This window comes from Terrapene carolina, unplaced genomic scaffold, assembly GCF_002925995.2.
Source record: "Terrapene carolina triunguis isolate 2854851 unplaced genomic scaffold, T_m_triunguis-2.0 Scaffold131, whole genome shotgun sequence".
NCBI lineage: Eukaryota > Metazoa > Chordata > Testudines > Emydidae > Terrapene > Terrapene triunguis.
The window spans coordinates 14,531,647-14,546,324 of NW_020664482.1; the positions used below are offsets into that span (position 1 = coordinate 14,531,647).

Below are 14,678 nucleotides of genomic sequence, written 5' to 3' on the forward strand. Positions count from 1 at the left end.
TGCGAGGCGTTGAGAACGGCCACAACTGCAGCGATGGTCGCAGCGGGATCCATGATCGCAGTGCTGTGGCGTCCGCGCTGTCACTGATCACAAAGTGCGCGAACTGATTTCCCGCCGGCGCTTTCAGGGAGGGAGGGAGGGCGGTAGTGACTGACGGATGACGACAGTTACCCAAAAGCACCCTCGCCACATTTTTTTACCCAGAAGGCATTGGCGGATTGACCCAGAATTTCAATGGGCGGCGGGGACTGCGGGAACTGTGGGATAGCTGCCCACAGTGCACTGCTTCCAATGTCGACGCTTTCCCTGGTAGTGTGGACTGACAAAGTCGAATTACTGTCCTTAGTGTAGACACATACGTTCGACTTTCTAATATCGATTGCACATATTCGATTTAACTAAAATCGAACTACTCTCGTAGTGTAGACATACCCTAAGACTCTGGGCCTGCTCCCATGAGGTGCTGACCACCTCCTGTGAAGTGTTAAATGCTCTTGTTGACTTCAGTACACATTGATGGCTTTAGGCACCTCACAGGATCAGTCCCTTAGAGAAGTAATCCATTTTAAGTAATCTAACAGGCCACATGACACCAAATCTCATTAACATATACCAGTAATCAGGACATCTTTCAAACATGTATGTATTTCACAACTGGGAGATGTGCAGCTAAATCCTGTAAACTGGGAAGAAATTATATCCTTTAGTTTGCTTTAAAATAAACCAACAACTTCTGTAAGCAGCACTTGTGATTAGATCATCACATGGCTCAGTTATTGAGGATCTCTTTTTAAAAAAATAATTTCTGAGTTATATGAGATCAAACAAGTCTATATAGCTGCTAAACTTTTCCCATGTATTATTCTTTACAATAGCTAAATTCATTTTATTGAAAGTTCAATCCATAAGGTCTTTGCAAAGGTGCCAGTTTATTTTTTTAAAATTTAATTGTGGATTTAAGCAAAGGACTGTCATTGGGAAATGATGCCTTCAGCTACATCCTCAAGCAGTGTGGTGAAAGTTGATTTCTGTATTTACAATTTTAGCATGGAGCACAGTTTTATTGGTTAAATTATAAACATGACAAAAATAGTGTTCTGCAATGGAAAAATGGAGAGATTCTTTTTATAGTTGTGTACTTGCCACTGCTAGAAAAGTGTCTTTAAATGGAATCAGATGGCAGTAAAATAGTGAGGAAACTTTCAAAGGCAGAAACATGGGTACAGAAAACTGGGGTTTGGGAGCTCCCCTTTTCCCTCTCAAAATAGGGACTGCGTTGATAAATAAAGGAAACACTGACTTTGGAACAAAGCATTTATCACACTTTATTAAAAGTGGACAAATTTAGTCATGATGCAAAACTACTGATTAAAGCATCATTTTTTAAAACATGAATGAAGAGAACAACTAGCTAATCTGAAAATATCTTTGCCTTGGGTTTCAATTGAATTCTTCTGAAAGATCTGTAAGATGTAAGTCATCAGTTTAATAACTTGTGTACATGTAAAATCATACATCAATTGAACTGTGATTGTCCCATTGTGAATTAAACCACGTTTGAATATGACGTAGGGCACTGAAACTATGCTCGCTTACAACATTGGTTGCCAGCCCCACCAAAAGCGTTATAATCAATTTCACCACTTTGGAAAACAGTTGATGTTTGGTTTGACTGACAAACACAGATATTTCTGAACTGACTTGAATGACTCTTCTATAAGCTGACAATTGGCTTCCAACAGATGAAGATGAATAATCTTTTGATCATGGCTGAAATCAGAACCATACAACCAAAGCATACTTGGAACCTGTGTTTTTATTAGATTTGGAGTGGTTATGAGAGTTTCAAGATTTTGAATATTTTTGTAGCCTTTCTGTACAAATCGTGATTTAATAGTGGACATTTTAAGATTATACCTACTTCAAAGAAATTCTTTTAAAATTCCTTTGCTGAATTTGTACAGCTGGGTTCTCCAGTCCCTATTTGCATTTCCTTGGCAATTTCTCTCTTCCTTGGAAGTTTAGGCATTCCAACGATCTCCAACTTTAAACTTTTTTGATGGATGTGCTCCCAGATAAAGTTATAGATCTTACTTAAGACCATCCAATCAGATGAACTGAGTGTCATCTTTGTAACAGATTGGCCTTCTATTGCTGAAACATTTAACACTTGCAGAGTTTTGCACGGACAGTCTACCATGTTTCGGACTTTCTGATCTAATTCAATATCAGCGAGGAAGTTAAACTTTTCTGTGTGAGCTGTTATGAAACCAATTTGAAGTTTTGTTTCAGGATCTTTTGTTCTTCACAACCTCCCAATCTGCACACAGTCCAAGGCAGTTTTCAGAAAGTGAAGCCAGGGCTTCTGCATAGTGCAATTTGTTGGAGAAAAGATACAGATGCCCGGTGATTCACTTAACGCTTCATATTTAATGTCCTGAAATAGAGCATTTCATGCAAATCATGCTACAACAGTGAGTACATAATAAATAACAATACTTGGCTCTTGTATAGTTTCTCACCGGTTTCACTCTGGTTGCTACAATTGATACTAATTGCATACATAATTGCATACAACTTTCTAGAAATCTTAAGATTGTAAGATTTCCAGTTTCTGATTCTGAATAACTGAACTTGTGAATTTGTTTTGACTCTTTTTCAGCCGCTTTGAAACATCAGGATCAAACAAAGCAGTTGAAAAAAGCAGCTAAAAAAAGTTGCAGTCTACCTCTACCCACTTAAAAGTGCAGTTTTAGTTTGTTCAGTATGATGGCCTTGCAGCGTGCGTCCTTGTATAAGACAACACTTAGTATTTTCATTCTGCTTTCCTATTTTAATCTTTCCTCTAGGGTTCTGAATACATGTATTAACATTCTTTGTGGCCTTTTTAAGAATATCAACTGCTTCATGATAGATATTTTCCTGTCATATTTGTCTCATGCCTTTTTCCAATTAGAGAATCTGGACTGTGTGAAAGTTTCATCTGTGTACTTAGTCAAAAGTAGTTTGCATTTAAAAGCTGTACACTAGTGGAAACGAAGTATGCTGTCACTAGCTTAATAATAATGGAGCCACTGAAAATCATCAACCAGGATGAACAGAAAGAATGGTCTTGTTTTCCAAAGTTATGCACAGGGAAAGATTTACATTGTGGTTGATGAGGTCTCTCAGAAATGCTAACAGTATCAGGCAACTGACTTTTGGTTCCTGTTCTATACAATGGTAGAAACAGGTGAATGCTACAACCAGCAGAAGCTGATCCACCTGTTATTAGTAGCTTAGCTTCTTTCTTTTTATTTCAGCAATGTTTTAAGTGATTTCATTTTTAGCACCTTGAAAATATACACTTTGTTTTTGTATTTTACTCAGTCACTACGAACTTAAAAAGAATGGCATAGATTGCTGAATTAAAAAACACACATTAGCCTCTGGCAAATGGGAGCATTTAGCTGGCCTCTTGGTTTTATATAGTCAGTGTGTTCTTTGTAGAACAGTCTAGGTGACAGAATGAAGAAACGGACTACACCTGGATCTATTGATTACACTGAAAAACATCTGCTTTTATATTTTGCTTTGTAACCCTCTTGGTTCCTCTCTTAGCCACAGACTCACAAGGAAAAGACTATAAATTAGATGGCAGTTGGAGGCCATTTATTTCCTATGCATAATAGGATTGGGGTCAGAGGCGCTAAAGGACAGCCAAAGAATCAAAGCATGGCTCCACCATGATATTTGGCCTCCCACATCCCTTTATTAAAAGAGCACTTGAAAGTCATGTGGGGTTGGGAGTGGGAGGAGGGAAAGAGCCAATCAGGATGCTCTGGGAATCAGCCCCAGAGGAGTGGCAGTTGGCTGAACCTATCCCTGGTTTCCCTAGAGAGGGGATCAAAGCACCCCCTACAAAGAAAGAGCAGGAAGATCAAAAGCCTCTGTGGAAGGATGGTGTGACAGGCTGGCTGGCGCATTAAGGCAAGTCAGGCTCAGCCTATTTTGTGACCTAGCAGTTAGCCCCCAGCTGATGGTGATATGATGACAATGATAATTAGCGACATCAGCTGTGAAAGGGTTAGGAAAAGACTATACAAACAGAATGGAGAACTCAGTTTGGGAGAGAGACTGCAGAGAAGGCAGAACTCTCCTGTGGGTAGGAAAACCCACAGGGAGCAGGGTCTGGCTCCTGGGGGTGGGAACCCAGAGACCGGACTTAAACAGGCAGGAAGTCCGGTAGGAGGGCCTACAGAGAGCAGCACAGGCTCCTGTGGGGGAAGCCCTGAACTAGGGCCTACAAGGACCAGGGGGATACCTAGAGGAAGCTGCCAGAGACCCTGGGGAAGCGAAGCAGTGAGGGAATACCTGCTAAGCCAAGAAGCAACAAAGGGAGAATTCTGAAGGAGCAGGTTGGGCTACTCTGGGGGAGGCCCTGAGACAGGCTCAATAAAAGTACTTCAGTGGAACCCGAGACGGTTGAAGACTTATCAGTTCAGCAAAGAATGGAGAAGCCAGAGGCCTGAGAACCAAAGAGAGCCTGTATTGAGCACAGACTATGGGAAGCAGCACAAGGTGAGCTTGGGTTTTCTTACCAATCCCTAAGCCCAAATGCAGGAGCAGATTAGGCTCTGGGGGAGGAGACCCTGATGGAGAGCCAGTAAGGATACTTCAGCAAGCAACAGAGGAGTAACTCTGCAGGAGCAAGTTAGGCTTTTGTGAGGGAGGGCCAGTAAGAACTCTTCAATGGAACCTGAGGTGGGCGGAAGAATTATTGCTTGGACTTTCAACTGGACCTTTTGTTACCCCAAAGGGGGACTGAACTTTATGTGACATGGCCAGAGGACTGAACCACGGAAGACCCATTGAGAGGCAGAGGGCCAGTAGGAGGAACCAGAGAAAACCCTTTGCAGCATGGTACCCTGACACAAGGGGTGCGAAAAGGGGTGAGTGCACTATCTTGGAGAGGGAAACTGCTCGCCTGGATGCAGAAATATTGGGAGAAGTACAGGCAGGTAACCCTCACTCAGGCATACAGAATATTCCTTTTCACAAGAATCAGAGCCCATTCTTGCTGAGACATTTCCCAGCCAGGGAAGAAAGGAGCCAGAGCCTGCTAAGGAGAGACCTTCAACCCGCCCTGGCAACCAAGAGTCAGCTGATACTCCAGGGAAAGAGAGTCTCAGCTGCTTGAAATCTATCAGAGAACTGTACTCCTGGGCTGTAGAGAACAAACTGAGTTGGCAGAGGATTGTCCCTGCAATAATAATTAGCTGGTGTGAAAAACAATATTCAACCGCTATTGTTATATTTATTTTTTGTAACTTGAGCCCCCAACATAAAAAAGTTTTCTATTCCCTTGACAAATGAGAACTAAGTACCTAATTCCCATTGACTTTCATTAGGATTTGGAAGCCTAATACGCTTCCCATGACCCAGTGAAGTTACCTACCAGGAAGCATCCTAATGTTTCTCAAGAGTAATTAAAATCGACATGGTTTCCTAAGGACTTAAATTCCAAAGGTGGCATCAATTTAAACAAAACACACTAAAAAGGTATAAATAAGAGAAATGGCACAAACCTTCCTCACAAATTTCTCCTTTGTATCCTGGGACACAAATACATACTCCCATGATGCAAGTACCATGGCCAAAGCAGGTTGGATCAATACATTGTTCTTCCGGTACATCACACTCTGGGCCTTTCCATCCATTGCGACATACACAGTGACCTTTCTCATATTCTCCATTTCCATTGCACAGTATTGGGCATGAGTCTGAAGAAGGCAAATAATTAGATTTCCGAGCTATATTTAAATTCTTAAGGGTATTAACATTTATTGCATTTATCATTCTTTAATTATAGTATTGCATTTACTGGCAATGTTATTTTAGTTCTTGCAAAAGGGGCCAGACTGAAAGCTTTGGAATATGAATTATTTTTAATCAACAAACATGTTCCGCTACAGTGCCAGCTTCTCCATTCTGCTCCATTCATGTACCTTAACTGACCTAGAATGGGCAGCTCTGCAGATAAAGAAGATGGTACCATAGTTCAGTCTCTCTGCCCACTTTTTGATCTCTTTAGTGAGACTTCTCACAATGAGGCTTCTTAGTGCTAACTGTAGGGATGTTTTTTGTGATGTTAATACCTGTTAACTGTGAACTAAGATATCACCCACTTATTTTCTTTATGCCACTGAACAACTTTAAGATTATTGAAGTTTTTGTCATTACTGATTTATATGTAAACCAGAAACCTGGAGGTGAAAAGTTCTACAACCAATCTCTGAGCCAAAGTATAATGTTGAAGTAAAATTGATCTTAAATTTGAGAGAAGAGTAGAATAGTTTTGAGAACCTCCATACACACAGATATTCAGAAGACTGTACCCACCAATTATTACAGCCATTTATGTGAAATACCAATGCATCTTGAGTTCACTCTTGGTCTTTACAGTGAATCGGGATTATTTCCTTCTTCATCTCCCTTAAAATATCAGGGAAGTGACATTTTTGATTTTGGGAAAAAAATACTTCCCTCTTTTTAATTTCTGGCACTCCCCATCCTCAGGCTTAGGGCATAGAACAGGCAGTTTTACTTCTATTGCTTTTTCTAACGAGACATGTTTGTTAGTAATTTTTTTAAAAAAATCAAACTAAATACTAAATACACTTCTTTTTGGATTTAAAAATTACAGAATGGCCAGAGGGAGAGGTAGGAGAAACTGTGGATTGCTAAGAGGATATAGAAACTTTCACCTGTGAGTTGCTGGTTCAAATCCACGTTAGTAGTAACTAAAAGTTATTAGTATCTGATAGCTGTTTTGTGGCCTATGTGAATGGGTTTTTGATAGTTTTATTCCAATTTGCAGAGGACAGATGGCCACATGACAAAACTGACTACATCTGGCCTTAATTAGCACCCCCTTGGCCAAAGACTGAATGGGCAGGAGCTACCCTAAACATCACCTGAAGGGGCCCTCCAGCTGAGGGTTAAAGGCACATTAGCAAGTCTTTAGTCTCTGGACCATCAGTCTGACATTCTTCACAAGATTCATATTAAAAATCATGCTCATCAACTTGTATTTTAACTCAGTTAATAGAAAAATTACCTCTTGCACAGTCAGGCCCGAGGAATCCTGGGAAACAGTGGCAGTGACCTGAGATACACTCTCCATTCCCATTGCAATTAGTGGAACAGTCATCCATGATTTCTATTTATGAAGAAAATTGTAAGCAATAAAAGGAATGAACTGGCTTCTGAAATGAGTGTCACCTACAGCACAACCATTTGCAATACATTTCTCAAGATCCAAAGAAGGTGCTTAGACAAACTGTTCATTTTCATTCATAGGCAGCATCAAGCAAAGTTTTTTGTTCAAGCAACTTACAAATATTAGATTTGTCTTCACAGTTTAGATGTAACAAGTAATATTTAATTTGTAATATGCTACAGTGGAAAGCTTTTAAAGTAAGTGTTTGTGTTAAATTCACCACCATTAAAAGCCTTAGAAGAACTTAACTAATTTTTGAGAAATTCTCAGTTTACTTTAAATACATTCTTTTTTTTTGTTCCATTAATTTAAGTCTGTTTACAGAAGAAAGGCATTGGGCAGTTCATTGAAGACTATAGTTAACTTTTTTTTGGAAAGAAGGGTTCCCACTTTTATAAAAAGGGATGAATAAAGTGTAGTTTAATGTAGTTTAGTAATCTGATTGACAAGATTATGTTCACTTCAGTGATGTGATTAAGTTCACTTCAGTAAATCAGTGCTGAGGTTCAGGTCTCCAGAAGTAAATCTCTTTAAATCTTATGCTAAACTTGGAGATCATTCCAACTTCCAGCTCTGGAGAAGAAACCAATATAGATTACAGGTCCTTAAACCCGCATCTATACAATGGTTAATCGTTCTTTATCTACATTCATATTTCCCATAGTCTTTCAATGTGTACAGTAGTTTAGATCAATACAATAGCTATCTATCAAGACCATGCAGCCACACACATGTAAGGCTTCAGTTATGTTAGCTCTCACAAAACAAGCAGGGTGGAACCAGGTCAGTCCTTGGATGCAAGACCCATACAAAACATACAGTTGTTGCAGAGAGTGCCAGGTGGCCCCAAAACTGGCGTAATTTGAGTTCAGGAGCAGATCCTAGCAGACAGGCTATTGGGTAGTGCTAGACATTAATAGTAGGAGAGGAAAGAAGCCTTTGACTTCACCATAAGAAGGACTTCTGAAGATGGGGAGTAGGACCTGGGACATCCTTTTGCATGAAAAAGTTCTTCTGTGAGAAGTAGTGTATCTGCTCACCATCGCTGGGACAGGAAGGAGAATCATGCCTCACCAATCTATTAGAATTCTATGAGGGTGTCAACAAACGTGGACAAGGGTGATCCAGCTGATGTGGTGTTCTTGAACTTTTGGAAAGGCTTTGACAAGGTCCCTTACCAAAGACTCTTAGCATAATAGCCAGTCATGGGATAAGAGGAAAGGTCCTGTCATGGATCAGTAACTGTCTACAAGATATGAAACAAAGTGCAAGAATAAATGGACAGTTTTCACAGTGGAGAGAGGTCAATAGTGGGGTCCCCCAAGGATCTGTACTGGGACCAGTGCTGTTCAACATATTCATAAATGATCTGGGAAAAGGGGTAAACAGTGAGGTGGCAAAGTTTGCAGTTGATACAAAATTACTCAGGATAGTTAAGTTCAAAGCTGACTGTGAAGAGTTACAAAGGGATTTCACAAAACTGAGTGACTGGGCAAGAAAATGGCAGATGAAATTCAATGTTGATAAATGCAAGGTAATGCACATTGGAAAACAATCTCAACTATACATACAAAATGATAGAGTCTAAATTAGCTGTTACTACTCAAGAAAGAGATTGTGGAATCATTGTGAATAGTTCTCTGAAAACATCTGCTCAATGTGCAGCAGCAGTCAAAAAAGCTAACCGAATGTTAGCAACCATTAGGAAAGGGATAGATAATAAGATAGAAAGCATCACAGTGCTACTACATAAATCTATGGTATACTCACACCTTGAATACTGTGTGCAGTTGTGGTTGCTCCATCTCAAAAAGGATATGTTACAATTGGAAGTAGTACAGAGAAGGGCAACAAAAATGACTAGAGGTATGGAATAAGTTCCATATAAGGAGAGATTAAAATGACTGGAACTCTTCAGCTTAGAAAAGAGACAACTAAGGGGGGGATACGATAGAGGTCTATAAAATCATGAATAGTTGGAGAAAGTGAATAAAGAAGTATTATTTACCCTTTCACATAGCACAAGAACCAGGGGTCACCCAATGAAATTAATAGGCAGCAGGTTTAAAACAAACATGAAGTACTTCTTCACACAATGCAGTCAACCTGTGGAACTCATTGTCAGAGGATGTTTTGAAGGCGGTTTAAAAAAGAATTAGATAAGTTCGTGAAGGATAGTCCCATCAATAGCTATTAGCCAAGATGGTCAGTGACACAATGGCATGCTATGTATGTCCCTAAACCTCTGACTGTCAGAAGCCGGGACTGGATGAAAGCAGATGGATCACTTGATAAATTGCCCTGTTGTACTCATTTCCTCTGAAACATCTGGTACCGGCCACTGTTGGAAGACAGGACACTAGTCTAGATGGGCCAATGGTATGACTCAGTATGGACATTCTTATGTTCTTAGATGTTCTCATTAGACTTTGGAAATCCCTAAGTGCCATGGGTAAAGCCTATGATATTTCAGTGTGGAGGCAAACTTTATCTTTAGCCTTCCTTGGAATGGAAAAATGCAAAGGAAACTCTTCCAATGCTAAATCACAGGCTAACACACACAAGGGATTAAATAATAATGTCTCTTTTGCTTGTAAGAGGCTCACTTTCCACTCTAAACACAGCAAATTTTGTCTTCTTTCAGACTAAATTCACCATTACAATTCCTTATTGCCTTTCTGATTACTTTGAGCGAAGTCCTTGATAATCTTTGTGTTTGAATGGCACTCTCCGCTGGCCCATACATCAAGGGCTTTAGCATCAAGTAAAAATAGAACCTAATTGTTAGAGAGCAGATGGCATGTCCATTACTGGTAAAGACATCTTGCTAAACATATGGTTGAACAGGTTAACTAAAGGGCAAATTGGTTAAAGTCTTATAGCAAACCAAGACTGCTGGAAATACTAAAGTACTGTACCTTAAATTAAACTTTGAGTAACAAACCCCATTTGTGAGAACTGCTCACCAACAATAGCTAAAGTTAGTAAAACATTCTCCCCTCTTTAATTAATTAAAAAAGATTAACTGCCGGTAGATTCACCAAAAGGACAACACGGAGTATCTTCAGATAGTTGCCTACTGCAGGTAGATATTTGTGTACCAAAGAGTGGCACTGTATGGTTGACAAAAAAAGGTGCAAAAACTGTTTTATATTTTTCTTACTGAGCAAATCTTGTACTTTTTGAACCTTTTTAATTAGCTGAATAACAACAGTACATAGTATCTCTAACAGAAAGCGGTTCAGTTTTTTAAACTATTAAAATACTATGCTTTCTCTTTACTCTCCATTATTTATAATAACCCCTCAAAATTAGCACTCTTTTTTCTATTGCTTTTTTCCAATTAGCAAACACTTCCTGCAGCCCACCTCCCTGCCTTCTTATGTTTTCAATGGAACCAAGCCAAATGGTTCCTCTGGTTCTTTGTTATGTACGCACCCCATCCTTATCAATAATGTCAGCACATTGCTGGGCACAGTTTCCTAATTAACTCTTGCCTACTAGAGAAGGAGAAGAACATCATACAACGCTTTTTTTTTTTTAAAGAAAGTATGGGTGCCACATACACAGGGAGCACAGACATTTTCCCTGTAATTTCTTGCAATAGATTAAAAGCCCCAGAAAATACATAGACATTCAACGCTAGTATATAATGATTTTAAGGTATACCAAAGGTTAAGGCTTAATTAAATCATAATGTCCATTTTTAATGCAAGGTATGATTCTCCTCTTACCCTGGTGTAAATGAGAAGTAAATACACTGAAGTCAATGTAATCAAAACAAAGTAAAATCTGTTTAAATCAGATTGGAAATCAGGCTCAATAACTCCTTTTCAAATGCAGCTTTTTAACATAACAACCAGAATAGGAATGGCAGGGTAACTGTTCTTACCAATTGCTGTTGTTAATAAAAATACTTGCTCCATTTTCTTTCCGTCATTGTAAAATGCCATGTGCCAAGCTCCTTGATCCATATATTCAATGAAACCTGTCTCTTGCAGGGATGTTAAGATCAAATTCCTAGGAGCATGCTGAGACTCCTCTGGGTTCCTTGGTTCCTGTTTAATTAACTGTTTTCCATCCATCAGTTTTACAAAATCAAACTGAAATAATAATGGCAAAAATTATCCAACTAGAGAATTTGTATAGTGTTTTAAACCAGACAAATCTACTGTGAATGTCTCGGTCAGATAGGGTTACCCTCAAAGGGACTGCTTGATTAAGTGTTCACTAATGTGAGTAGGGGTTGCACAACTCTGTTAAGCTTCCATTATTCATTCTAAATAGGTGTTATTACAGATAAATCCTGATCTCTGTTATATCAGTGTAAATCCAGACTCTCTCAATTGAACCCAATAAATTAACTCCAGAATTACACCTGTGTAATGGGGGTAGATCTGACATTTTCAAACTTTCTTGCATAAGTTAGGCACCTGTATGATTTAGGAGCCAAAATATGGATTTTGAAGCCTAACTTTTGGCACCCAGGTGTGAAAATAATTGGCCTTTAAAAATACTAAATATTTAGATGTCTCTATATTTCTCTTGCTTTGTGGTCAGTTTAGTGAATACACATGAAATCTATTTCTTGCTATAGAAAAATTGGTAACATTTATTGGAGTAGCCATTGACAGCTTTAGGACCAGATCCAGTTGACTTTAATGGGCGCTGGTCAGGCCTTCAGTACATCTGAAAAGATGAAAACCTTCTAAAAATTCCCGTTTAATGGAAATATAAAATAGTTTAGATATTTGTAGGTATTCAGGGGCCCGATTTTCCATCACAACTCCAGTTAAAGACAATCAGAGCTGTGGGTGTTCAGCACCTCTGACATCAAATCCCTTAATTATCTACTAACAACATTTAATTTAAGGAAATGCTAGCATTAAATATATTTGGGCATAAAATACATGTATTTGAAATATGTCCCATAAACTGTAGATGAGATATGATTTAATTATACTTCAGAAATGTTAACTTAATATTCCAAATATATTAAGACTACACAATATTTCAGTATGAACAGTGATGAATCAGGTTCTTCCGGCATGGCTAGGTTTCCTCTTGCAAAGTCCTAGCTAACAGTGAACATTTAGAAGTAACATTATTATTAGAAGTTAGAATACCTTTTTGGCTTATCTCTTTTACGCTAACCACATGAGCCGTTTGCATTGTTGGATGTGCATAAGGAAGTTAACTAAATACTAGGAGCTCAACTTTGAACAAGATTGAAACTATATAGATTTTACTTAACATATAGGCACAGCGTCATACGGCCTCAGTGGTAGATCAAGGAGGTGTTTTACAGCATGTCCTTCTCTCTGCTGGTTGGTGCAGAGGGAGAACAGGATTATGCCTTGTTCCTTCCCCACTCACTTTAGGGTGATAAGCACTGCTAACACCCCTACATTGTCCTTTTGCTTAGAAGAGCCCAGAATCTGTAAGTGTGGCTGAAGAGGGGAAGGATGGGGAAAATATTTACATCTCTCTCTCCCTCCTTTATAAGAGCGTTGTGAATATTAATGCTGATATAGCTCTTTGAAAGTGTAAAGCACAAAAGAATTGCTGGTATTATTATTAATTACCTGAGTATGAGTGGGAGGAATGTTTCTTCTACCATATATTCCCAGCAGAGAGTCCTTTGCAAGTGAAATGTTAAACTTCAGGTACATCGGGTGATGGATAGTAATCTGAAAACGCCAGAATAAACCTGGTGGGATGGTCTGCATAACTTGTGCTCCAATGTCAACTTCTCCTGTGTCTATGGCCCGTCCTTTCTGAAACACTGATTTTCCAGAAACAAAGAAAACAATCACTTGTCATATTCACAAAGTGTGAAAATAATAGGCTAGATAGGTAATAATAGGTAATTAGTAAGTATGTATTAATATGTTGGAAATTAGCTAATTATTATTCAGTTAATCCACAAATGAATTAATTTGCAAGCAAGATTTACAGCTACACACTCTAGAGCGCTTTTCTCCAGGAAACTTCAGTAGTTTTTAATGATTGCAGAGGGGTCTCTATGTAACTGGGAAAAATGAAAGTCTTTGCATACAGAAATTAGGCCACACAAACAACTGAGTTTGCCTTTCAACTGAGTATGCACTGACAGAATACACTTGGGGTATCTCCTTCTGCCAATTATTCCAGACCACAGCCTGGTAGGTACAATATAAGGTATACAAATGGACAGTATTGAAGACAGTGAATAGACTATCAGGACTGGTCAGTGAAAGCTGAAGTATAAATCAGGATTTCTCCTAATCACTATTCCTAACAAATTTACTATGATATTGCTAATCCAGTCTGAAAAATAAAGAAGAACACTGTTGTTGCTAAAGGTAATGGTTTGTAGTTGATGTATACAACACAGGAGGGCATGAGGATAGAGACAGGCATTATATCTAATGCGATATTTGGCATCTTGTCATTATGCAGGCAATACATTTTCAGACATCATAGTACATAACCTCTTGAATTGGTGAGCTGAAATATTAGGGGAGGAACAAAAGAGGCAATTTCAAACCGAGTATGAATTGGCATGCTTTGTTGCCTTGTATCACTCCTTTATGTTCTTTTTAGCTTGCCAACGGTTAGCATCCTGACAGGTTGCAAACCATGGACCCAATCCTGCAACCATCAAAGTGAATTGCAAAAATTGCAAAACTCTCACATACCTCAGCAGAAGCAGGAGAGGGTCCTATGTTATTAGGAGGATTTAACAGCATGAGATTGAACTCAGTAGCCCATTCCTTTTCTGTATCACCTCACCCAATAAAGCATCAACATGAGGGAAAAGGATGAACAACTAGAATGAAATAGGAATCTTACCCTTTATAATGCATATGGAATACTGTAAATGGCTTCCTAAAAAAAGAAAACGGGACTAGTAAAACTGTGGCCAGCTATTTCCAGAATACATTAATAGTATAAGGATCCTTGGTGAGATCCTACATGGACTTTGACGAGTGTAGGCGGTACACAACATTCTGAATGAAGAGAGCCATAATTTGCTAGGCAGGGGAAATTCTCAGAGTGCTGGATCTACTGGCTTTATGGCTGTTTTGAGTCACCAGAATGGGAACTAGGATCTATTTGTGTAAGGAATGAATAACACATGTATCCTCCCCAAACGTAGAGCACCTATTCTTAGGGTACAGAATGAGTTCTCTACGAATTCACAAGTAAATATCAGAGGGGTAGCCGTGTTAGTCTGGATCTGTAAAAGCAGCAGAGTGTCCTGTGGCACCTTATAGACCAGGGGTCGGCAACGTTCGGCACGTGGCTTGCCAGGGTAAGCACCCTGGCGGGCCGGGCCAGTTTATTTACCTGCTGACGCAGCAGGTTCGGCCAATCACGGCCCCCACTGGCCGCGGTTCGCCGTCCCGGGCCAATAGGGGCGGCGGGAAGCCGC

At 39.4% G+C, this 14,678-nt stretch overlaps 1 protein-coding gene across 1 annotated transcript in view; it reads right to left on the reverse strand.

The window, feature by feature from the left end:
• Nucleotides 1–14,678, reverse strand: part of TENM1 (teneurin transmembrane protein 1) — a 383,458-nt gene that overhangs the window by 164,647 nt on the left and 204,133 nt on the right. The window contains exons 6-9 of the mRNA XM_029911855.1: nt 12,847–13,046; nt 11,154–11,364; nt 7,100–7,201; nt 5,568–5,762 (exon numbers count right to left, since the gene is read on the reverse strand). Of these exons, the coding sequence (XP_029767715.1) occupies nt 5,568–5,762; nt 7,100–7,201; nt 11,154–11,364; nt 12,847–13,046 (708 nt within the window). The remainder of the gene's footprint in view (nt 1–5,567; nt 5,763–7,099; nt 7,202–11,153; nt 11,365–12,846; nt 13,047–14,678) is intronic.